Here is a 25,849-nt window from a genome sequence, read left to right on the forward strand (position 1 = left end):
CTTCAGTTACCCACAGCCATAGCAGTAGCTCAAGTATCAGCTTTGTCAACCCCAGTTTCCAGTTGCAGTGGGTTGTGTTATAGGGACGACACCCTTAGCTTAGAGAATCCAAGTCTGCTATCATGGGCAGTAGTTACTGTGACTGATGATACAGGCTGTGATGAGATCCATTCCATTACTCTCCTAGAGTATTTAATTAAGCCTGCTTGTCAGCAGTGCTTCAAGGAGCAGGTTGAGGCTGCCCTGCAGTACTGACCTCAGGCATGCCTTCCAGGTCCCAGATCCCGTCAGCTGAACAAATCCCGTAAACCATCAAGGTCTATCTTAGGACACCAGGAGACTTTCTTATCTTCTTCTGTTGCTCTTTCACTCGGCCTGAGGTATTAATGATTGCACAGACTTCCCTTTGTTTAGCAAGGAGGACATCTGGGGCAAGTCTTTCATCCGTAACAACCCTGCCAGTGAGTTAAAGCTGACCTGAGTGCCTTGCAGGGCTGATGCAGTGTCACTGATCACTTCAGCTAAAACCAGGGATACATTTCGCATCATCTGTTCTAATTCAGTGACTCATCGTAGGGCTAACTGTCTGCAGGTGCACATATGTAGTGATCAGTGTTCTCTCCAGGAAACTCCCCAGAGTAACCAAAGTTGGCCTGGGTGTGCAGAGATGGCCACAGTTGCCTGAGGCTGTACGTGTGCTGGTACTGTTTCCTCACACACCTGAGCATCTCTTATGTGCACCTCTGAGGTGTAAGTCATGGTGTTTTTGGAGAGAGAGGCAAGCTAATGCCTGGCTTTCCCACAAGATACATAGTTTTGAAGGTGCACATGGTGTTCCTGGAAGGAACATGTTGTTTATAGTTGTTGGGGACCCCCAATTGGGATCTCTATCAGTTGGGGGGCTACCAGGTGACAGTGCTTTCAACAAGGCCTCGCAGCCAGCTGATAAACTTTTGGGTTCTCAGTTCAGGAAATAATTGAGTCCAGTCTTTATTTTGGAGGGACTGTCTGAAGACATGGCTGCAATGGCAGGTTGTGTTACAGGAGCTTGGAGAGCACAGGTCTTTCAGAATGGGCTGTGGGTCTGCCTGCCCTTTTGCTCTGGAGGGGAGATGCTGTCTCTGTCTTCCAAGGTGGTTTGCTATACAGACATCCTTGTCAAGGTCTCGCAGAAGAAAAGCCATCTGTACCTCTACTTGCAATACATGCAGAGACACAGAGAGAATTGCCTGGCAGCAGAGAGCAGACCGTTGCACCTCCTTATGTCACCTTTTTGGCTTCTTTTCCTTCAGCCTGATGCTCCTGGTGTTGTTTCTGTATACACAAAGGTATGCATTTGTTGTACCCTGATGCTGAGTGAATGGAACAAAACCTTCACTAATTTCGGTTCATGTGATACTACAGAGTACTTATTTTCCCTACACTAGTTACTGACTAAAGGGAAAACATGTTTTCTAAAGTTTCTTAATCAGAGAGGAGAAGAACGAGTTCTGTCAGAGAGCAAACATGAATAAGGGGAGAGCTGGGGATGCTTGTTTCAGAGGGGCAAAATTCTTGTTCTCTTGTCTTTGGAGCTTTGATGTCGACCTGCAGCAACTTTAGTTTCTGAGCTTGATCACTTAAAATATAATTAAATCCTTTTAACCTTTAAACCTCCTGGTTTCTCAAAATTTGACTTAGTATATTCTTTAGATACTTATAGTTAGCTGGATTTTTGCTGTATTTCTGCAGACCACTTATTTTTACTATTACCTAGTAAAAATAACCCAAGTCTTGTAATTTCTTTACTCACTATTGAAACACATAGCCATTATTCTCTTTAGGTTTTTTTTTTTTTTTTTTTTTTTATTGTGGTACAATATACATAACATTAAATTTACCATTTAAACCATTTTTAAGTTTACAGTTCAGTGACATTAAGTACATTCACATTATTGTGCAACATCATATCTTTGGCCTTTTAAAAAAATTATTTATTTATTTATTTATTTATTTATCTTTGGCTGCATTGGGTCTTCATTGCTGCGGGCGGGCTTTCTCTAGTTGCAGTGAGCGGGGGCTACTCTTTGTTGCGGTGCACGGGCTTCTCATTGTGGTGGCTTCTCTTGTTGTGGAGCACGGGCTCTAGGTGCACAGGCTCAGCAGTTGTGGCGCACAGGCCTAGTTGCTCCACGGCGTGTGGGATCTTCCCGGACCAGGGCTTGAACCTGTGTTCCCTGCATTGGCAGGCAGATTCCCAACCACTGCGCCTTCCAGAGAAGCCCCTCTTTGGGCTTTTTAAGATCTCGTGAAGATGTTAATGAAACAGTGGACAAGGATGGTAGATATATCCTTCTAAGATTCAGTGGACAGGAGTGGTTGGTAGATCCTTTTAGGATTCCTATGGTAGATATTTCTCTATTCTGGAATATATTTTCCAAAGAAGCAAAAACTAGGAATATAATCCAAGTCTTCAGCGTCTCTGGAACTGTTACTAGAGGAAAATTATGTTATAGACACATTCAGGTCTTAACAAGTATCTTATGGTTACATATGAAAGTGCAGAGGGTGGTCACATTTAGAGAACAATAAGAAAAACTGAAAGTGTTCTGCTAAATATGAACTTCATTTATAATACTTATGAGTTAGACAATTTGAAAATGATACTCTTGCTGAAACTTTTTGTATGGAACCAAGACTGTTCATCTGGGTCCCTTGAGAAGCAAGGGATTTGATGTGCAAGGGACTAGGGGAAATGCTTTTAAGGGAACCTGAAGAGGGAGTTGGGGGAAGCTGGGAGATGACAAACTCAATGCGGATCTGACCCCAGGTGAAGGAGAGAGGGAAGGAAGAAGCGTTGGGTGGAAGTGTCATAGGTTGCTGTGCATTTCTGTGAGGACTTGGCAAGGTGGTTGGGGAATCCTCCAGCCAAAGTCCTGGGCATCCCAGGATCAGGCACATTTTAGTAATCTTGCTGTGATCAGAAGTTGGCTGGGGGAGCCCATGGGAAGTGCAGCTCCAGCTCACCTGTTGTGATGGATGTCATAGGGCAGCAGCCAGGGCTGTTGGTCATTTATACTCACTGCAGTCAAAGACTGAAAGTGCATTCTCATGGCTGCCGTAAAGACAAAGTTTTCTTAACTTAAAAAACAAAACAAAAACCCCCAAAAACCTCTTCACTCTCTGTGGATTTCATTGAGTTCAATTACAGAATAGCTCTTTGAAAATTTGATTGGATTGAATTTCTTCCATGATAGTAGGAAAAAATGGCGTTTTTTGAATATTAAAAAATTGAGATATTTCCCCCATTATACAAGTAGTTTAGGTTCATTAAAATGTTAAAACCAGAGTAGGAAAAAAATCACTCTTAGTTCAATTATCACTGTACTTTGAAATATGTTACTTGGCAATAATCGACAAATATGACATTGAAACAAATAAGTTACAATGCCTTTTTGAATTTAGCCAAGTTTAATAGCTTCTGTTGTTTCCCTTACCCCTTAAATGCTCAAAATGTACCCAAGTTTAATTTTGCAGAGACCAAGTGAAGGTCTTCCTATAATGAATAGTCATATCTTGATTTACTGTTTCTTTTTGTTTCAAGTATCTCCTACCCCCTCAAAAAAGTCAATGTTAACTAGAGTTATTTTTAATATCAAGTAAGTTGTTCGTACATTTAATGAAGGACCAAATGAAGAATACAGAGTATAGTAGAACGTTTATCTTTAGGATCATTGTTGGGGTGTTCCAGAAGGATGCAGAGATCAATTTATTTTAATTCCTCTCTTTTTTACCACTACTTTTATTGAGGTTTGCAGCATTTTGGTTACTGTATCTGTATGAATCAAAATGTTAAACATATTAAAATGGACTAGTAAATAATATGCCATTAAGCTAATAAACATTAAAGAAACAGAGTAAAATAATATACTAACGTGAACTCATATTGTCATGTGGAGCACACACCTACTAAACTAAAAATAACATTTTTGTCCTAGAGTATACTGCCAATTTTCTGAGTCTGTGTAATACATTTTTTCACTTATGCTACAATAGACCACCAAAAAGATACACTTAATTCACGACCCAAGGTAACTGCAAAGTTTCATAATTAACCAGTCAATTAGTTAATTATTCAGAGATTGCCGTTCAGGGTTCTGCTAGATATTAGAACTATAAAGATGAATGAAATACACTGCTTAAGTCCTTAAGAAGCTTATTCTCAGGAATTTATAGCTGGCTAATGTTTCATATGAAAATTGCGATACTAGGAGTTTCAACAAAATGGGAGAACACAGAAGAAATTCATGATGTCTCAGGGGGAGTGTCTGAATAAACATTTAAAAATCCAAGTTCTGTCTTGAACCCAACTGTTCCTGTTCATATAAATTAAGGCCTCTTGAATCCTTCAGTTTATTTCTCTGCAACTGTATGAGATATATGCAGTTACCTCAAGCTCTGACTTGTCCTCTTACTGTGTCTATCATTTACCGAATATTTAATTGGAAATATAAGTAAAATTATAGGACTTTACATATGCTAATATACTTCACTCTTTCTGTGTTTGTCTACATAATGTAGTAGTCTATTTTAGTTTATATTCTGAATTAACGCATGAGATTTTAAAATTCTTTGGAGTTTCTTTAGTTGCACTGGAGGCAAGATATTTCTCTATAAGCATCATTTACTCATTTTAACTTGATAATGTAGAATTTGATTGTGCAAAGAGAGACAGATGATTTCTGCTATGGGGTAGAGAAGACGAATAGCGGTCTAACCTGTGTCTTCCAGGCCCAGATAGTAAGTATTCACAGATTCTGATAGAATTTTTATTTAAGTACTTTACTGGTGCTTGTTTCCAGTCTGAATTTAGCTTAGGAAGCTGATATGTTTTCATTGTAGTATAGCCATCATTTTACATGTGAAAACATGTTATATTCAGGATGAATATGTTGACCAAGTGTGAACTTTCTAAAGAATGTTTGCTTTTGCTGTTTGTTGGATACCTTTTCAATTCCTTCCACATAATCATGGAGAAAGCATCTGTGCTGGTGGCCTTTGAAAAACCTGGACAGGCCTGTGTTTGAGACTCAAGAATCACTGCTGTTAGTATACCTGGAATTTTGTGCTTAAACTTGTTTGTCTGAAAAGGGTTGGGAACCAAAGGTTAAAAATGCATAAAGTGTTTATTTTTTCTCCTGTTTGTGTTGCACATAGTGATAGCAGTAAATTAAATTGTGTACTAGAAGAAATTTAGGTGATACATATTCACATATGAAGAAACCTTCTCACTTCATTTTCAAGGGCAGAAAGCTGCTTTGCTGATTAAGTGATATCAATTCCGGCATGTGTCTTTGTCTTGCTGTTTAACCTCTTTCTACTTCTAATGATTTTCCTTTGATCATTTGCCTTGTTCTTAAGATTGCCTTTGACAAGCTCTATCCCTCATATCGAATATCTTTGAGATTTTTGCTTACAGTTTATCTACTTTGTCCTCTGTTATATGTCTTTACCCTTCTAGTTTACAACATTGCTGACATTTGTCCCACCATTTGTAATTACTGTTTTGGCTGCTTATTTTCCTAATCCTTGGCTGTGTGGGGTTTGCTGGTCTCAGCTTTTGTAGGACATTTTCAGTCTGTTGCTGCTCTTGAGGAAATCCTCAACTGTCCTGAATTCTAGCTGGATATGTGCGTGCCTGTGTGTGCAGACACATCTTTACAGCTAGAAGTTATGTTAAAAATACCTTTTCTCATGTGAGCCTCCTTTTTATAATTGGGGCAAGAGTAACAAATGAGTTTATAGCATTTACTTTCCAAATCATTAGAACTGAGTACATATCTAACACCTAAAGGTGTGTCTTACTTATAAGCCTTGTTTAAACCAAAGGTTAATAAGCAGTATTTCTAAAGTATAAAGGTACATATGGAGCAAGGAGAATATTTTAGAGCCAATTTTAATTGTATGCTTTCATTTACTGGTTGCATATGGTACATGTGAGAAGGAAAATGTTTTCCATGTGCAACAGCAGTTCTGTCCCTTTGTAGAAACTTCTTGTCAAGTCACCAATTTGCCGGATGCAGTGGTAGTTATCTTCTTTGACCTATTAGAACATTTGACACAGTTGATCACTCTCCCTGTTGACACGCTTTTCTCCCATTCTTCCAGGACACCACAGTCTCTTCATTTATCTTCTACCACGTTGATAGCTTTTTACTTTTCTTTAACTCATTTCCTCAACCTTCAAATCAAAACCTACAATTGAAATGTCCCAACCAGTTCTTGTACCTCCTCTTCTCTCTCTTTACTACTCTCTTGATGATTCCATCTAAGATCTTGCTTTTTACATACAAATGCTATGGTAATCTCTTTCTCCAACTGGAGTCTCCTATATCCAATTTCCTTTTCTAGTTTTTTCGATGAAGATCAATAATAGACAATATTTCCAACTTAACATCTCCAAAACTTAAGTCCTGATCTTTCTTCCCAAGCCTGTTTCCTCTGTTTATGCTGATATTTTTTCTATCTTAATAAATGTCAGCCTTTGAATTGCCCAGGCAATTCAAACTGTGGATTCAATCTTGCCTCCTCTCTTTCTACAGTAGTGATTTCTGTCTTTTTCATTTCATAACTGCATCCCTAGCACCAAGAAGTGCTTAGTAGACATCATTAACAGGCTTGGAAGGAATGAAATGCATGAGCTAGTAAACAGAGAAGGTCTGGTACCCAAAGATAGAACCTTCAGATAACTTAGGATGCTCCCAGGAGGGCAGAAACTCTTGTTTTCTTACCCTTGTCAGTTCCAGAGGAAGGTAGCTTTTGCCTGCTGTTGAAACTGTTAGTATGGCATAATTAATGCATATTAATGGAGATCATATATGCTACATTTTTGGAACATCAAACAGAGCATAGTGATTAATTCTTTATGATGAATATCACAATTTCATTATTTCCTTGAGCTTCTGTTAATATTCCAGCATTCACTAACTAATTTCTTAAATGAATGTATGATTCCTAATGTACATTTCAATCTCAGAATTTTAAAAGCAGGATTTATCCTATTCTCCTGTGAAATTTGTTTCTTTCCTTGCATTTTATGTCTCTGTTAATGGTCCCACCTCCTATCTAGTTGAACAACAAAGGTGGGAGGACTTGTAAATTCTTTTCTTATGCCTCAACCGCATGTTCACCCAGCCATCAAATGTTTTTCAAATGTTGTTCAAGACCTCCTCATTGCTCAACGAAGCTACTTCTCTGGTAGCTTCTTAACTTGAATCTATTACCTCTATTATCGCCGCTCCTCTACATAAAATCCTTTACGATTTCCCCTATTTCCAGCTGAGTCAGAAAGTTCTGACTCGGCACATGAAGCTGTGCCTCATCTGTCTGGCTTCATCTTTATTGAGTCCTTCCCCTGCTCTCCCACTTCCCGCCTTACAAACTGCTCAGGAAATCTGAATTCCTTGTAATTCAGCAAAAGAACCCAAGTCTTTGAACATGTAAATTGCTCTGCTTTAAACATCTTGGTCCTCCTTTTCATCTGGCTGTCTCCCTATTAATCCTTAAGAGTCAGTACTGTTCCTCAGCTGTCCTTGTTTTTATTTACTGTGTCCACATTCTCATCATATACTGAGCACATCTCTTACAGTACATAGTATATTTGTGTTACTGAACCTACTTATCTTCGCTAGGGTAGGCAACATGTCCTATTTTACCTTTTTAGTTCCTGAGCCTTTTCTACTGTCTCTAGGAATTGAGTTATATGGGATAGATGCCAGACTGGCTCTCACTTATGCTGGTATGCTCTACCAGTGTTAAATCATGTGATAAAAAATGTCTAAATGTCTCAATATATGTATTAGAAACCTAGAAGGAACTCTTTGGTCTTTACCTTGATTATAGAATTTTTTATCTGTAAGGACATAAATCAATACATTTTACTGTATGTAGACATATGTTTACATGATATAAATTAATCAAAGAGTGGTTGTAGGTCATGATAGTGGCAAATTACTGTTACAATTGGGAAGGGAGCCTAAAGAATTAAATTCATTATTTCAGCTTAAGTCAGTTCCTAGTTTTCCTTTTGTGAAAAATTGCCTTTTAAAACGTTTCCTGGGAATAATTTGGATGATTCTTTTCCCTTCTTTCTCCTCAATTTCATGCTAATATTATTCTACACATATCAACTTTCCATTTAGGTGATATTTGCTGCTAAGTTTTATGTTGTTTATTTTTGCTGCTTTCTTTGAGTTGTCTATAATTTGCATCTTTTCCTGGAAACCTGGTGACTAATACTAATTTAATTTCTCTGAACGTAGAGAAATTAAATTAGTATGCTAATTTAATTATTTGTATGCTGTTTGAGATCTTTTAAAATGCTGAAGAAAACATTTGTGGGTATTGGGTAATGGCTGGCAAGGAAGTGGAAAGAAAGCATTTTAAACTTGACTTTTTGACATGAACTGGTTACAGCTGAGTGAACGTGTACTGAAAAGGTAGACACCGTTTTAAGTTTTTTCTTTTTTTTCTTTTAAATATGTTTTCCTTTTCCCTCTTTTTCAAGCTTTGACAGTAGAGGCATGCTGGCCAGATTTTAGAGTTTAGATATCAAATAGAACAATTACAGTATATTTCAACCAGCAGGAACTGAGACCCCTGTTGGTGTCTTAATCCCAAAATGGCATTTTAAATTCATATAAACCTTGCCTTAAGGGATGGAGAAAGGACAATTTAGGGAACAGCATGAGGTTAAACACATTGATCAGTAAGCTGGTCTTTCCTGTTAGATTTTGGTAGAATGTGGACTTAGAAAAATAACATCATCAACAACAGCAAAGAATTCTTTGCTTCTCTAGAAGCAACCTCTTTTGCTTCCATTATATAGATTTTGGATAATGAAAAGATAATAATTAAGCCAGGGATTTAAAAAAAAGGAGATCCAGGTTGAAAGTTGGAGTGTTAAATATGAATGGGAAAATACAGCGATTTTTAATTTTCATCATTTAAGTTATATACTAAAGCATTTAGTTAGCTATGTTATTCCTTTATGTCTTCTTAATAAGCATAACACACAGTAAGCTGAATTTTTGTCAAAGTGTAGGAACCATTGCCTGATAAGTTAACGTCTAGTAATTGGCTGTGCAATGTTCATAATATAATTTTTGGTTATAACAACCCCATTAACTAGTTTCAGGCCTTTGTTAACTCTCGTTGACTTAAAGTCTTTGGGTTCCTCTTGATGAATGGAAAATTATTTTATTATCCTATTTTAGGATAGGATCTATCTAAGGATATTTATAGTTTTTCAACTAGTGTGTGTTCAGTTTATGTCTTATGTGTATGGAATGATATTTTTGGACAAGAACTTAACTTTTGGTTGGAGTGAATTAAAAATTCCACTGCAACTATATTTCTTGTCTAATTTATAATTGACTAAAATATTTTACATACAAATTATCGTTTTTATAGACTCACCTGTGAAGGAAGATATTTGATAATACTTGGAACACAGCCTTGATGTTTCAGTTCTATTACTCCTTCTTTAATGTCAGAGTCCAAGTCTAAGTCTTGCTGTGTAATTTATTGTAGGTAGCATGTATGCAGCTTATCAATGCTCTTGTTACATCTCCTGATGATTTGGACTTCAGGCTTCACATCAGAAATGAATTTATGCGTTGTGGATTGAAAGAGATATTGCCAGTAAGTGTCCTCCAGTCTCCTTATTAATATTTAAATTAGAGAAGTACTTGAGTAGGGGGAAATTTAGATAAATTACCTTCAAGAATAATTTATCTGTGGGAAAAAAGGCTTGAGTATAAAATCTATTTTTGAAATAGATGATAAGGTTTGAGTATTATTTAACACTTTAAGTGTTTGAATGCTGTAAATCAAGTTGAATGGTTGGTTTATTGTTTATGTTTTTCATTAATTTTTTGCATTGTTAAAAACAAAACCGTTCCTTATAATCCCTATTTAATATCTCTAGAATTTAAAACGTATTAAGAATGATGGCCTGGATATCCAACTTAAAGTCTTTGATGAGCATAAGGAAGAAGATTTGATTGAGTTCTTCCATCGCCTCGAAGATATTAGAGCTGAACTTGAATATCCTTTTGTTCTGAAGTCTAATCAAATATGTAAAATTACTGCTAAACCTTAAACAGCCCCCACCCCATAAAATATTAAACTTCTGAAACCATTTCTAGATAAATGATATAAAATCAAACCTTTATTGAATCAGAAGGATGTTTGTATAAACCTTTTTTATTAGTTTATGTGTGTTTTTGTGAATACATGCCTATGCAAATGGATGTTACAATCTACAAATGGATGCTTTTTAGACAAGCCTCTTATGTATACATGTACAATCTGTTCTTTTTGTTTGGCACCTCCCCTCCCCCTAGTGCCTTCATCGTTAGGAATAGGTGCCCTTAGCCTGATGGTTAGTTCCACCCCGTACCTTGGGTGTATCCTCATATGGGCCTTTGTTAATTCTGTGCATCTGCACCTGTCTGTGCTTGTCCAGAGATCTGCTACCTTTCTGTCTTCCAGTGGGGCTGCCCCATGGTAGGTAATGCCTAGCACCAGCCCTCTTGGTCAGGGCTCCCCCAGAACCCAAAGACTTCGTTCACAACCAGCTGCCCACTACTCTTTCTGCCAGCAGTATCTTGGCTCAAGAGAGGAATATTGATTGGAGTTGATTGTGGAGGAGAAGCCAGGAAGTGTCAGGTCACGTTGTCATTTGCACATAGTTTTCCCTCTATTCTCATTCCTAACTACATGTGTTTTACTATATGCTGAGTATATATGATGCCTATTTTAGATTAAGATACACAATAATCTTTTGAAGCCTTACAGAGCAGATTCCGTGTCACATTATTGCAGTTGTTCGGTATAGAGGATAAATAAATCCACATATTCCTTAATCAGTTTACTGAAGCGAATGATCTTCACAACATGGTGTGGAACACAGTTAAGGAAACCAGAGCAGAGGGATATTTCATTTCAATTCTGCAGCATCTTTTGCTGATTCGAAATGATTATTTTATAAGGTAAGAGGAAGCTATATTCTAATATTTTCTTTCACTAATAAAATTCTTTTAATTGTGAAATTCACCTGATGTTTGGTTTGGGCAAGCAAATATTTTTAAGTTTTGTATTTCTTTCATAATATTGATTCATAGAATGCACTGTTTCCTCTGGGCATATATTTAGGTAGAAGATGGTATAAAATGATACTACCATTACTTTCTAAGCTCCAGCAGATTCTTGGTTACAACTTTTCAGCTGAATAAAAATGCAAACTAGCAACAAATTACTAGTTTACTGCGTGATGAATAATGTTTTCTGGTTAGTCCCTAGGCAGTAGGAATGGCAGATACTAAACATCACTTTTATTAGTGTTTAAGTAGCTAGCAAGTTCCTTAATAATGCAGTTGTGTTTAATGTTGCTAATGTATCAGAAAGCTAGACAAATGACTTTTCAAGTTTGATTATATCCTAGGCATCTTGAGCGTAACAAATTGTTTGCAGAAAATAATTGTTTATCCATGTCTATCTGTAGTTATATATGGATAGTAACACTTAAGCTGCTGGATTGTTATGAAGATTAAAATGGTAACATGCGTGAGACTCCTAGCCAAATATCTGGCATATGGTGTATGCTCAATAAATGTTCTCTATACCCTCTTAACTCTTTTATTACTGTTTTATGAAGGAAGCTGAGATCTTTGAATATAAACCCATTTTGGTCACCTTTAATTTAATTTTGCTGAAATTTTATTCTCAAATACTATGGGTAGTATGTCTTTTCTTACTCTAATTTCAAGTAGAAGGAGTTGCTAGACAGTCTCATTCAGGCTGTGTCCTCTAGGTGATGTCAGAGGGTGTAATTTAGGTTTTTGATGTACCTAACAAGTGAATAGAATAAAAGTCTAAACATGGTAAAACTTTAGGTTCTTCGAGATGAGTACAGATCATCCACCCTACCTCTTTCCTTTGTAGAATTGGGAAATCCCAATGGTATTCTAAAATAGAGTTCAGGAAGCTGTTTTGAGACTTCATTTGCTTCTTTCTCATATTTTATTAAAATAAGACACTTTAAATATTTAACCACTTTATAAATGCTAGATAAAAAATACTAATACTTGATTAATAATATTTTTAAGTATCATAGGTACCCCACTAATTGTAATACTGTACTCTCCTGAAGATTTACCTAAAAATAAACTTGGAACTTCCATTTATTCTAAAGTAGCCCCATCCTTTTCTTGATACCTGTGTGGTTGGTCCTGTCAACCTCTGACTTTTTGCCACTTGAATTTCCAAGAATTTAAGACTGCTGTTTGCTTTCGAAGTGTTGAATGTGTCTATAGTGTTACAAAGGGGGTTATTTAATCCCTTCATCTGTGTTCTGGGGGGCATGTGGTTGTGTCTAACTTCAAAACAGATTAAAAAGCACAACTGTAGTGGGGCACGCTCAGGTGAGCCTTTCACTTTAGTGGAATCAAGAGTCTAAAGAAATATTACATTGTAGCATTACCAAAGTGACCTTAGTGAGGCATAGAAGTTCATCTAGTTTGGTCATTTTTTGAGCAGCACCTTTTAAGTTTGATACTCCTCTATGTTGCCTTCTTTCTTGGCTCTTTAAGCCCGAGGCCCTTGGTCTTTGTTCTAGATATGGTTGCTATGAAGGCAGAATTCTTCCCATGACTGCTGAAGTGAAGATGATCCCATCGATTCTTTCCTATGTTCCAGAATTCTCAGTTATTTATTACTATTATTGTTGTTGTTGATTCTTAGAGTGAGTATACATTTATTACAAGATAGAGTCAGAATTGTGGTCACTTACATAATATGTTTATTATATATTCATCCTTTTAATTAACATACAGTAAATTTTACTCTTTTTGCTGTGCAGTCCAAGATTCATAAATCTTTTTCTTTTGGTTTTACCTTCAGTTTTCCGTTTTACTATCTCGAATGGACCTAGATTTCACCTTTCAGAAATATTCAGTTATCTGAACATTTTCGATTGATGAACATTTAAAATTAATATTGACATTAATAAGTACAATTTTTGAAGTTTTTTATCAGTTAATTTTCATTGTAGAATGCAAAATATTCTCATTTAAAAGAATTAGTGGATAGGAAAATTAAAATCTTTGCTTATTTTCACATCTGGAATGAAAGGAAATTTTACTGAAATGGAACTCTATTGGAGAATGTACATCAAATGTCCCCAAGAAAAATCAAATGCAGTAAGATAATTGGAAGGTGGATATAAGATCAAATTCAATTCTGTAACAAATTATTAATGGCTTATTGTGTGCAAAATAGCATGTTAGTTGAATGTGCATGGGAGATAATTTCTGATATTTGGTAAAAAAAAAAACTGCAGAGAAAGTGAAGGTGATTTCAAAATATTCTCCAACAAAAATGACTTTTATTAATGAAGTAATGACATTTATGTTTATCCCTTAATTAGGTTGTTTACATATTCCTCTGACATATTCACTACCTTATCAATATCACTCATAGAGATTATTTTCTAGATTTACATTTCTGGAATCCAGAAGTACATTGTTCTTTACTAGTATTGCCTTACTGAAAGACTTTTTGCATGAATTTTCAGCTACATTATAAATGAGCTCATAATTTAGGATGGTGGAAGTGAGAAAACACTTAATGACATTATGTTTTTTTAAAAAATTACACACAATAGCTTGTGTTAATTTAAGCCTTGTTTTTATTAAAACAATATCAAGATAACATTAAATAAGAGTAAAAAAGGGACAGAGTGCATCATCTCAGTTTTTAATTGTGATAGATAGAAACATGTGTGCAATTTATGTACCTCAAGTGTAAATGTGGTTATTATAGCTAAAATATTAGGGAATGGGAGATTATTTCATTGAAAGAAGTTGAAAAAATTGAGGAAAGCATTGATAATACCTTCTTGCTTTAATTTGTATCCAAGAATACTATGTCTTGAATATTTTTACTCTATGACAGTTAATGAACATTGTCTTATTTGCTAATGTTAAGCTGTACTGAATTTTATTCAGCATAATGGATGGTTTATTAGGTACCAGGTAAATAGGTCCAGGGCAGTACGTCATAGTATACAGGGAAGGAAATCTCAAGTAGCTGGAGGCATCATCTCATATGTGGTGAGAAGGGGTTGGAGAGGAAAACTGTGCAAAAAGTCATTGAGAAGAAATAGTCCTAAGTGGTGGTTCGGATGGAGGACTGTACTCATTAGAATATTACCCACCCTCTCTATCACTCTCTCTATCACTGTAGTTTGGTTTTGTTTGTAAAATCTTCTGGATATTTCTATCACTTTTGTTGGCTTGAGTTTTAAGGGATGTTTTTTAGCTTATTACTAACACAGGTGGATTGAACTTAATTGTACTAACACATGAAGCCTATTTGGGGATTTTAATTAAATTTAAATTTTGGACAAAAATTGTTATACTGAATTTTTCTAGCTTTCTTTTGAGTAAGGAACATTCATTTGATATTGTTTATAATTCACAGTATCACAAACATTCTAAAAACAGTGAACTGTATGGTTTAAAGAACCTTCCAGATAATTTTTTAGAAAATATATCTTTTGGTTTGTATTAATAATGGCACAGTGTATCAGTATGGCACAGTGATAGGTTGATGGTCTCTGCTGAGGACTGCTTTTAAGTACATATCACTTCATTTTAATATTCTCTTTCTTACTGCCTACTAATTAAGTCAAGATTCTGACTTTTGTAAGAAAATGATCTTTAAAGCACACTGTATTTATAGCTAAAAGATCATAAAAAATATAATGTGTTAAAATCATTAGAAGGAAAGTAGCAGTTGTATTTACTCTCACTCCCATGTTAAATCTATATGTCAACTGTTGAAACTATACAATTGTATATTATTGAACTAGAAATCAAGCTACTGAAATATTTTGTTTTGATGTAAAGCTACACTAATAGAGTGTACATTTATTCTTTTCCTTGGTTCTAGGCAACAGTACTTCAAGTTAATTGATGAGTGTGTATCCCAGATTGTACTGCATAGAGATGGGTTGGATCCAGACTTCACATATCGAAAAAGACTAGACTTAGATTTAAGTCAGTTTGTTGGTGAGTGTTTCTCTGTTATTTAAATGGAAATACCTTATGCCCCTTACCCATGGGTTAGTGCTAGAGTGTTGTTTCTCACAGTGTGACCTGTAGACTCCAGAGGGTCCTGGATACCTTTTCAGGAGGTCCTAATAGTCAAAACTATTTTCATAACAATACTGAGACAGTTATTTGCCATTTTTACTCTATGGATATTTTCAGAGCAATATTGGGGAAACTGCTGGTATTTTGTTGTGAATCAAGGCAGTGGCACCAAACTGTATTAGTAGCCATGGGATTCTTTATTCTCAGTAAAACAAAAGAAATGAAACAAAAAAAGTGCCATTTTTTATTTAAGAATGTCCTTGATAAAGAACTAAAAAAATGTTAATTTTATTAAATATTTACCTTTGCACACACATCATTTCAATATTCTGTGTGAATATATTCAATATTCAATATATTGTATGTGTGAATCACTCGTGCTGCAAACCAGAGTCCAATAGGAAATACTTGTGTAATCGTCTGAGTTGCCAGCTGAAATGCCTGCTTTTTTTTTTTTTTAACTTTGAAAAAAGGATTGTCATACAAATTCTGGCTACTCAGATGTGAGTGTTTGGCACACACTTTCCTAAAAATGAAATGAAATGTGTCTGTAACTTCAATGAAAATGATAGAATATGTTACCAATGATAAAATTGCAATATTCAAGTAAATATTTGAGTTTTGGAAAACTTGTACTTGCTACCATCATCTTGGCAGCTTTGCAGTTTTAAATTTTTTTCTGATGGGATCAGTGGTGGTATTACCCTATCTGATTATTTTGATATTGTATGATGAGATGTGTCACCATTTGGAGGATCTGCATGACTCTGCAAACCACTCTTTCCCAAATGACCAGGGCTTGATGTGTCTAAATGATTTAAAAGTAACAGAGTACAAAATGGTCATTGACATCATAACCGATTCCACATTGTAACTAATGTTTAAGAAGTTACCATATGTCAAATCTTGGTTTAACATTAAAAAGGAATATCTATTATTTGCGTGAAGTTGTTTTTTCTTCATATAATATTTGAATTCAGGAAGAAGTGTGGAATGTATAGAATGAGAAAGGAGTAGATAATACTAGTGAGACTGATAAAGTGAATACTTGTTTCTCTCTGCAGGAGAGAAGAAATTAGGAGTTCCTGGGGGTGGGAGGGACATAGAAATGAAGAAAAATATGCTCTAAATATGCAGCAAACTAAAATGTGGAATGATTCTGAACAGTGTCTGAAGAGAAAACTTTTTCTACCTGGACATTAGGAATATTTTTTCTTGAGTAGGTGAGAGGTTTTGACATTGAATTGAGAAGGAACTACTATATAATCTTTGAATACTTCTTGGCTACATAAGTGAAACATGTTACATAGTTATAATAAGTTCATTGTGTTTATTGATTATAAATGTTTAGAATAAACTTATAGACACAATGCAGAAGACTTAAATACAGAAGAGAGTGTCCCTGTATTTACACGCTTAGGTGAGAGAAGACAGTAGGGGAGACAGATATTGGAAAGTATAGGGCAGAGATAACTCCATATATTAAAGAGGGATTCAAGAGATGCTGTCTGTGCAACAGGAATCAGAGGATTAAGTATTAATTTAGTGCTACAGAGCCAGCCAAATGAAAGTAAAAAATTATCAAAAATTGGGATTAGATAGGAAACAGTGTTTTCTTATTACATAGTAGGAAGTTATCTATAATGTCCTAAATAGTTAAATCAGAAAATAATGGTGTACACACTTTATTTAGAGTTAGGAAGCTAACCACCAGAGCTGTAAGAGGAAGCATTTAGGAAGCGGGACTGAGTTTTGGACGCAATGATTTGGTTGACTCTTGCTTCTCCTAACTTGTTCTGTGGTATGTTTTCTTAAACCATGTTCATTATTACTTTCATTAAAAAAAGAAAGAAGGGATACAGTACATTCATAAGACATCCATAATGAATTCATTCATAATATGAATTACTTCTCCTGCAAAGTATCCCATCATGTGGATACATATCAGAGCTTATTAGTCAATCTATTATTGGTGGACATTTAAGTTATTTGCAGTTTTTTGCTAACATAATATTTTAATGAATATTCTTGCTTAAAGGCAAAGTCCTAGAAATACATTACTGGGTGAAAGAAAATATTAATTTTAAGTTTTAGTACATATTGCATAGTTTCTCATCAGCAAAGTTCCTTAATTATACTTCCACTGTTTTTAGGAGAGTAGGGCTCCCTGTGCTATCTCCAATACTTGACATTAGGGTTCATTTAATCTTTGCTTATTTCTCATTAAAAATTTTTATATTTTCATATTACTAGGGAAAATCAAGTATCTGTTCTTACGATTTAGCAATTTTTAATTTTTTTATTCCTAATTTTCTGCTCATTACTATTGCACATTTTCCTAGTTGGTATTGACTATCCTCTTCTATTTTTTCAAAATATTTATGAATCGAGGATAGCAACCTTTCAGTATTGTATGTTACAGTTGAACTCCCTCCTCCTTTTGCCTAATACAAAGTTAGAATTGTAATTGGGTTTATCTTTCTCCTTATATTTTGTGACCTTGGTATCATGCTTAGAAAATCCTTCCCCATTCTAACATTATATGTTTCACCATTTTGTTTATTTTATTACTGACACCAATTCTAATTTTTCTCTGTGATTTTTTTCTTTCTAAACTTTTAAAGTAACAATGAATTTAAGAAAAATTTTGTCATTGCAATTTTAGATATTTGCATAGATCAGGTGAAACTAGAAGAGTTTGAAGAGAAAGCATCAGAACTTAACAAGAAAGTAAGTAATTTGACTAACTTCACAAGACTATACGGGGGCTCCTGCAGCTCTGCTTCTGCCTCATGGACTCTGTGCCTTCTACTCACTTCCTTTACCTCCTTCAGGTATTTGCACAAATGCCATTCTCTGAGGAGGACTTCCTGGACCATTATATTTAAACATTTAAACTCCCCACTCCCAACTCTGACCCTCCCTGTGTTTCTTGTTTTTCTACTGTTGTATTTATCACCATCTGACATGTTGCATCATTTAGGTATCTGTGTGTGTATATGAGAATGTCTTGTCTATTTCTCCCTCTGGAATAAACTTTATGAGGGATTTGTGTTTGCTTTATTCACTATCCTGGCACCTAGAACAATTCCTGGACTGAGAACTAAAACATATTCTTTGAATGAATTGAATGAATAAATGATTGACAATGTATAGAGTCAGCATTTTAAGATTGGAGTATTTCTCAAGACATCATATAATTCAGGCCCTTAAGATTGAAATTATGTCTAAAAATTTTAAGAGAAGAAGTTTAACTTGCTTTCTGTTTTGATTAAAGTTACTTCATTAGACTAAGTGGAACCACATAAAATTGTCATTTTCATAGATAAAAAGTATTGGATGTCAGCAGTTTCATTTGTTTCTGGCCAATAGTATTGCTGACCATCTAGCCATTCCCCACTTTTCTTTAAAGTAGTGTTTTGTGCTTTTATCTCTACTTAATGGGTATCTATTAGACTTTTTCTCTGTTTTTTAAATTTTACTTTTAAATTTTATTTTATTTTTTTGTTGTTGGATTCTTTACATTTTAAGTAGTCACTCTGATTTGAATTCTTAGGGCTGGTTCCTCACATTTGAGGAATCATGGTAATTACTGCTACCACCACCTCAATGAACACATATGAAAGGAACATTTACACTGAGTTAGGCACTATGCCAGAGACTACATTTTTGATGTGTCAGGCCCTAAATGAATCTTGAGAGAACTGTACATTTTTTATAGTCTTTTAAGATAAAACATAACTTGCAAATGGTAGACACTTTCATAAGTTATTTGTAACTTATGAAAAACTTTGTAAGTGTCCTGTCCAAGAAGTCCTAAGTTTCACCAAATACTTAGTGAGAGGATATTATCTCCCAGGCCTTTGGCTGCAGGCTTGGATTACAGCTGTGGATATGATATCGCCATTGCTGCGAAGCAACTTTGTTTACAGGGGGAAACAAATTAATAGATCCTTTAAATTAAGTGTCATAAGTGTTCCAGTTGATAGATGTTTGTGTTGTATGGTGACCTTTCACCCCACTGACTCTGTATTCCAAGCTCAGTAAATACTTCAATTCATCGTGGGAAAGTAGTAGCAAACTTTCAAGTGCTTGATTTGAATTCATCCCAGATAGTTTAAATTTGCTTTCTTTTTTTTAACATCTTTATGGAGTATAATTGCTTTACAATGGTGTGTTAGTTTCTGCTTTATAACAAAGTGAATCAACTATACATATACATATATCCCCATATCTCCTGCCTCTTGTGTCTCCCTCCCACCCTCCCTATCCCACCCCTCTAGGTGGTCACAAAGCACCGAGCTGATCTCCATGTGCTATGCGGCTGCTTCCCACTAGCTATCTATTTTACGTTTGGTAGTATATGTAAGTCCATGCCACTCTCTCACTTCGTCCCAGATTACCCTTCCCCCTCCCTGTGTCCTCAAGTCCATTCTCTACGTCTGCGTCTTTATTCCTGTCCTGCCCCTAGGTTCTTCAGAACCTTTTTTTTTTTTTTTTAAGATTCCATATATATGTGTTAGCATACAGTATTTCTTTTTCTCTTTCTGACTTACTTCACTCTGTAGGACTGTCTCTAGGTCCATCCACCTCACTACAAATAACTCAGTTTCGTTTCATTTTATGGCTGAGTAATATTCCATTGTATATATGTGCCACATCTTCTTTATCCATTCATCTGTCGATGGACACTTAGGTTGCTTCTGTGTCCTGGCTACTGTAAATAGAGCTGCAGTGAACACTCTGGTACATGACTCTTTTTGAATTATGTTTTTCTCAGGGTATATGCCCAGGAGTGGGATTGCTGGGTCATATGGTAGTTCTATTTTTAGTTTTTTAAGGAATCTCCATACTGTTCTCCATAGTGACTGTATCAATTTACATCCCCACCAACAGTGCAGGAGGGTTCCCTTTTCTGCACACCCTCTCCAGCATTTATTGTTTGTAGATTTTCTGATGATGGCCATTCTGACCAGTGTGAGGTGATACCTCATTGTAGTTTTGATTCGCATTTCTCTAATGATTAATGATGTTGAGCATTCTTTCACGTGTTTGTTGGCAATCTGTATATCTTTTTTGGAGAAATGTCTATTTAGGTCTTCTGCCCATTTTTGGATTGGGTTGTTCGTTTTTTTGATATTGAGCTCTGTGAGCTGCTTGTGTATTTTGGAGATTAATCCTTTGTCAGTTGCTTCTTTTGCAAATATTTTCTCCCATTCTGAGGGTTGTCTTTTTGTCTTGCTTACCATTTCCTTTGCTGTGCAAAAGCTTTTAAGTTTCATTAGGTCCCATTTGTTTATTTTTGTTTGTATTTCCATTTCTCTTGGAGGTGGGTCAAAAAGGATCTTGCTGTGATTTATTTATGTAACAGAGTGTTCTGCCTATGTTTTTTTTTTTTTTCCACACACACACACTGTATTTTATTTTTACAAGAGATAAATAGACTGACACCAAGCGTTGTACATGGATGACCACAACAAAAGCAACAATGATTGCAATTACCAAACATGAAACACACTCATACTATGTCATAATATTGACATTCAGTCCAGTAATCCTCCACTGTAACAGCTCCTTTACTTTGCAGTGAAAATGGATTTGTATATTCTTTGCCTCTGAGTTCTTGTGGGATTTTTTTTTTTTAATTCAGACAGAAAGTCACAAAAATTATACTCATCCTCATCAGTTCACTCAGTCCCATGTAATTAATTTTTTTTTTTCATCTTGATCTTTTGTTAGCACTTTTATGAGTTCATCAGTTTTTCATTAGAGTTCTGAAAATGCTTATTCATTCAGTTCAGCAGTACAGTCAGTTACCAGAAACCTGTACTTGTCAGAGTCTTTTCCATGAATTTCTTGAAGATGAAAGCCTTTTATAGGAACATATTTGCAAAACCTATGTTTTCCTCTAAGAGTTTTATAGTGTTTGGCCTTACATTTAGGTCTTTAATCCATTTTGAGTTTATTTTTGTGTATGGTGTTAGGGAGTGTTCTAATTTCATTCTTTTACATGTAGCTGTCCAGTTTTTCCAGCACCACTTATTGAAGAGGCCGTCTTTTCTCCATTGTATATTCTTGCCTCCTTTATCAAAAATAAGGTGACCATATGGACGGGAGTTTATGTCTGGGCTTTCTACCTTGTTCCATTTATCTATATTGCTGTTTTTGTGCCAGCACCATACTGTCTTGATTACTGTAGCTTTGTAGAGAGTCTGAAGTCAGGGAGCCTGATTCCTCCAGCTCCATTTTTCATTCTCAAGATTGCTTTGGCTATTCGGGGACTTTTGTGTTTCCATATAAATTGTGAAATTTTTTGTTGTAGTTCTGTGAAAAATACCATTGGTAGTTTGATAGGAATTGCATTGAATCTGTATATTGCTTTGGGTAGTATAGTCATTTTCACAATGTTGATTCTTCCAATCCAAGAACATAGTATATCTCTCCATCTGTTTGTATCATCTTTAATTTCTTTCATCAGTGTCTTATAGTTTTCTGCATAGAGGTCTTTTATCTCCTTAGGTAGGTTTATTCCTAAGTATTTTATTCTTAATGTTGCAGTGGTAAATGGGAGTGTTTCCTTAATTTCACTTTCTGATTTTTCGTTGTAGGTGTTTAGGAATGCCAGAGATTTTGTGCATTAATTCTGTATCCTGCAACCTTACCAAATTCATTGATTAGTTCTAGTAGTTTTCTGGTGGCTGCTTTAGGATTCTCTATGTATAGTATCATGTCATCTGCAAACAGTGACAGTTTTACTTCTTCTTTTCCAATTTGTATTCCTTTTATTTCTTTTTCTTCTCTGATTGCTGTGGCTAGGACTTCCAAAACTATGTTGAATAATAGTGGTGAGAGTGGACATCCTTGTCTTCTTCCTGATCTTAGAGGAAATGCTTTCAGTTTTTCACCATTGAGTATGATGCTTGCAGTGGGTTTGTCATATATGGTGTTTATTATGTTGAGGTAGGTTCCCTCTGTGCCTACTTTCTGGAGAGTTTTTATCATAAATGGGTGTTGAATTTTGTCAAAACCTTTAAGTGCATCTGTTGCGATGATCATATGGTTTTCCTCCTTCAGTTTGTTAATATGTTTTATCACATTGATTTGCATATATTGAAGAGTCCTTGCATTCCTGGGATAAACCCCACTTGATCATGGTGTATGGTCCTTTTAACATGCTGTTGGATTCTGTTTGCTAGTATTTTGTTGAGGATTTTTGCATCTATGTTCATCAGAGATATTGGCCTATAGTTTTCTTTCTTTGTGACATCTTTGTCTGGCTTTGGTATCAGGGTGATGGTGGCCTCGTAGAATGAGTTTGGAAGTGTTCCTCCCTCTGCTATATTTTGGAAGAGTTTGAAAAGGATAGGTGTTAGCTCTCTAAATGCTTGATAGAATTCACCTGTGAAGCCCTCTGTTCGTGAGCTTTTGTTTGTTGGAAGATTTTTAATCACAGTCTCAATTTCAATGCTTGTGACTGGTGTGTTTATATTTTCTATTTCTTCCTGGTTCAGTCTTGGAAGGTTGTACTTTTCTAAGAATTTGTCCATTTCTTCCAGGTTGTCCATTTTATTGGCATAGAGTTGCTTGTAGTAATCTCTCATGATCTTTTGTATTTCTGCAATGTGAGTTGTTACTTCTCCTTTTTCTTTCTAATTCTATTAATTTGAGTCTTCTCCCTTTTTTTCTTGATGAGTCTGGCTAATGGTTTATCAATTCTTTTATCTTCTCAAAGAACCAGCTTTTAGTTTTATTGATCTATTTTATTGTTTCTTTCATTTCTTTTTCATTTATTTCTGATCTGATCCTTATGATTTCTTTCCTTCTGCTAACTTTGAGGTTTTTTTGTTCTTCTTTCTCTAATTGCTTTAGGTGTAAGGTTAGGTTATTTATCTGACATATTTCTTGTTTCCTGAAGTAGAATTGTATTGCTGTAAACTTCCCTCTTAGAACTGCGTTTGCTGCATCCCATAGGTATTGGGTTGTCGTGCTTTCATTGCCATTTGTTTCTAGGTAATTTTGGTTTCCTTTTTGATTTCTTCAGTGATCTCTTGGTTATTATTAAGGAGTGTATTGTTTAGCCTCCATGTGTTTGTATTTTTTACAGATTTTTTCCTGTAATTGCTATCTAGTCTCATAGCATTGTGATTGGAAAAGATACTTGATATGATTTCAATTTTCTTAAGTTTACCAAGGCTTGATTTGTGACCCAAGGTATGATCTATCCTGGAAAATGTTCCATGAGCACTTGAGAAGAAAGTGTATTCTGTTGTTTTTGGATGGAATGTCCTATAAATATCAATTAAGTCCATCTTGTTTAATGTATTGTATAAAGCTTGTGTTTCTTTATTTATTTTCATTTTGGAAGATCTGTCCATTGGTGAAAGTGGGGTGTTAACTTCCCTACTATGATTGTGTTACTGTCAATTTCTCCTTTTATGTCTGTTAGCATTTGCCTTATGTATTGAGGTGCTCTTATTTTGGGTGCATAAATATTTATAATTGTTACATCCTTCTTGGATTGATCACTTGATCATTATGTAATGTCCTTCTTTGTCTCGTGTAATAGTCTTTATTTTAAAGTCCATTTTGTCTGATATGAAAATTGCTACCCCAGCTTTCTTTTGATTTCCATTTGCATGGAATATCTTTTCCATCCCCTCACTTTCAGTCTGTATGTGTCCCTAGGTCTGAAGTGGGTCTCTTTTAGACAGCATATATACGGGTCTTGTTTTGTATCCATTCAGCCAGTCTGTGTCTTTTGGTTGGAGCATTTAATCCATTTACATTTCAGGTAATTATCGATATGTATGTTCCTATTACCATTTTCTTAGTTGATTTGGGTTTGTTATTGTAGGTCTTTTCCTTCTCTTGTGATTCCTGCCTAGAGAAGTTCCTTTAGCATTTTTTGTAAAGCTGGTTTGGTGGTGTTGAATTCTCTTAGCTTTTGCTTGTCTGTAAAGGTTTTAATTTCTCCATCGAATCTGAATGAGATCCTTGCTGGGTAGAGTAATCTTGGTTGTAGGTTTTTCCCTGTTATCACTTTAAATATGTTCTGCCACTCCCTTCTGGCTTGCAGAGTTTCTGCTGAAAAGTCAGCTGTTAACCTTATGGGGATTCCCTTGTGTGTTATTTGTTGTTTTTCCCTTGCTGCTTTAATATTTGTTCTTTGTATTTAATATTTGAGAGTTTAATTAGTATGTGTCTTGGCGTGTTTCTCCTTGGATTTATCCTGTATAAGCACTCTCTGTGCTTCCTGGACTTGATTGACTATTTCCTTTCCCTTATTAGTGAAATTTTCAACTATAATCTCTTCAAATATTTTCTCAGACCCTTTCTTTTTCTTTTCTTTTTCTTGGACTCATATAATTCGAATGTTGGTGCATTTAATGTTGTCCCAGAGGTCTCTGAGATTGTCCTCAATTCTTTTCATTCTTTTTTGTTTATTCTGCTCTGCAGTAGTTATTTACACTATTTCATATTCCAGGTCACTTCTGCGTTCTTCTGCCTCAGTTATTCTGCTATTGATTCCTTCTAGAGAATTTTTCATTTCATTTATTGTGTTGTTCATCATTGTTTGTTTGCTCTTTAATTCTTCTAGGTCATTGTTAAATGTTTCTTGTATTTTCTCCATTCTAGTTCCAAGATTTTGGATCATCTTTACTATCATTACTCTGAATTCTTTTTCAGGTAGACTGCCTATTTCCTCTTCATTTGTATGGTCTGATGGAGTTTTACCTTGCTCCTTCTTCTGCTGTGTGTTTCTCTGTCTTCTCATTTTGCTTAACTTACTGTGTTTGGGGTCTCCTTTTTGCAGGCTGCAGGTTCATAGTTCCCGTTGTTTTTGGTTTCTGACCCCAGGGGCTAAGGTTGTTTCAGTGGGTTGTGGAGGGGACTAGTGCCTGTGTTCTCGTGGATGAGGCTGGATCTTGTCTTTTTGGTTGGGAGGACTGCGTCTGGTGGTGTGTTTTTGGGTGTCTGTGACCTTATGATTTTAGGCAGCCTCTCTGCTAATGGGTGGGGTTGTGTTCCTGTCTTGCTAGTTGTTTGGCCTAGGGTATCTTGCTCTGTAGCTTGCTGGTCGTTGAGTGGAGCTGGGTTTTAGCATTCAGATGGAGATCTCTTGGTGAGGTTTCACCATTTGATATTACATGGAGCCGGGAGGTCCCTGGTGGACCAATGTCCTGAACTCAGCTTTCCCACCCTAGAGGCGCAGTCCTGACACCCGGCCGGAGCACCAAGACCCTGTCATCCACACGGCTCAGAGGAAAAGGGAGGTAAAAAAAGAAAGAGAAAAATAAAATTAAATTAAATAATTTATAAAAATTATTAAAAATAAAAAAAGTTAAAAAGTAATAAAAAGAAGAAAGAAAGATGAGAGTAACAAAACCAAAAAACAAATCCACCAATGATAACAAGCACTAAAAAACTATACTTAAAAAAAAAAATGCACAGACAGAACTCTAGGACAAATGGTAAAAGCAAAGCTATACAGACAAAATCACACAAAGAAGTATACACATACACACTAAAAAAAAGAGAAAAAGGAAAGAAATATATATATCTATATATAAAAAAAGAAAAAGGAGGAAGAGAGCAACCAAATTAATAAACAAATCTACCAATGATAATAAACTCTAAATGCTAAAGTAAGA

The 25,849-nt window shown here is 35.5% G+C and overlaps 1 protein-coding gene across 5 annotated transcripts in view; it reads left to right on the plus strand.

The window, feature by feature from the left end:
• DIAPH3 (diaphanous related formin 3) overlaps positions 1–25,849 on the plus strand; it is a 518,008-nt gene that overhangs the window by 182,321 nt on the left and 309,838 nt on the right. For all 5 annotated transcript variants that reach the window (XM_082408926.1, XM_082408925.1, XM_082408927.1 and 2 more), the window contains 5 exons: positions 9,571–9,681; positions 9,968–10,086; positions 10,917–11,033; positions 14,995–15,113; positions 17,863–17,927. In XM_082408926.1, coding sequence (XP_082265052.1) covers positions 9,571–9,681; positions 9,968–10,086; positions 10,917–11,033; positions 14,995–15,113; positions 17,863–17,927 — 531 coding nt within the window. The remainder of the gene's footprint in view (positions 1–9,570; positions 9,682–9,967; positions 10,087–10,916; positions 11,034–14,994; positions 15,114–17,862; positions 17,928–25,849) is intronic.

This window comes from Balaenoptera borealis, assembly GCF_965194805.1.
Source record: "Balaenoptera borealis genome assembly, contig: HAP1_SCAFFOLD_436, whole genome shotgun sequence".
Lineage (NCBI taxonomy): Eukaryota > Metazoa > Chordata > Mammalia > Artiodactyla > Balaenopteridae > Balaenoptera > Balaenoptera borealis.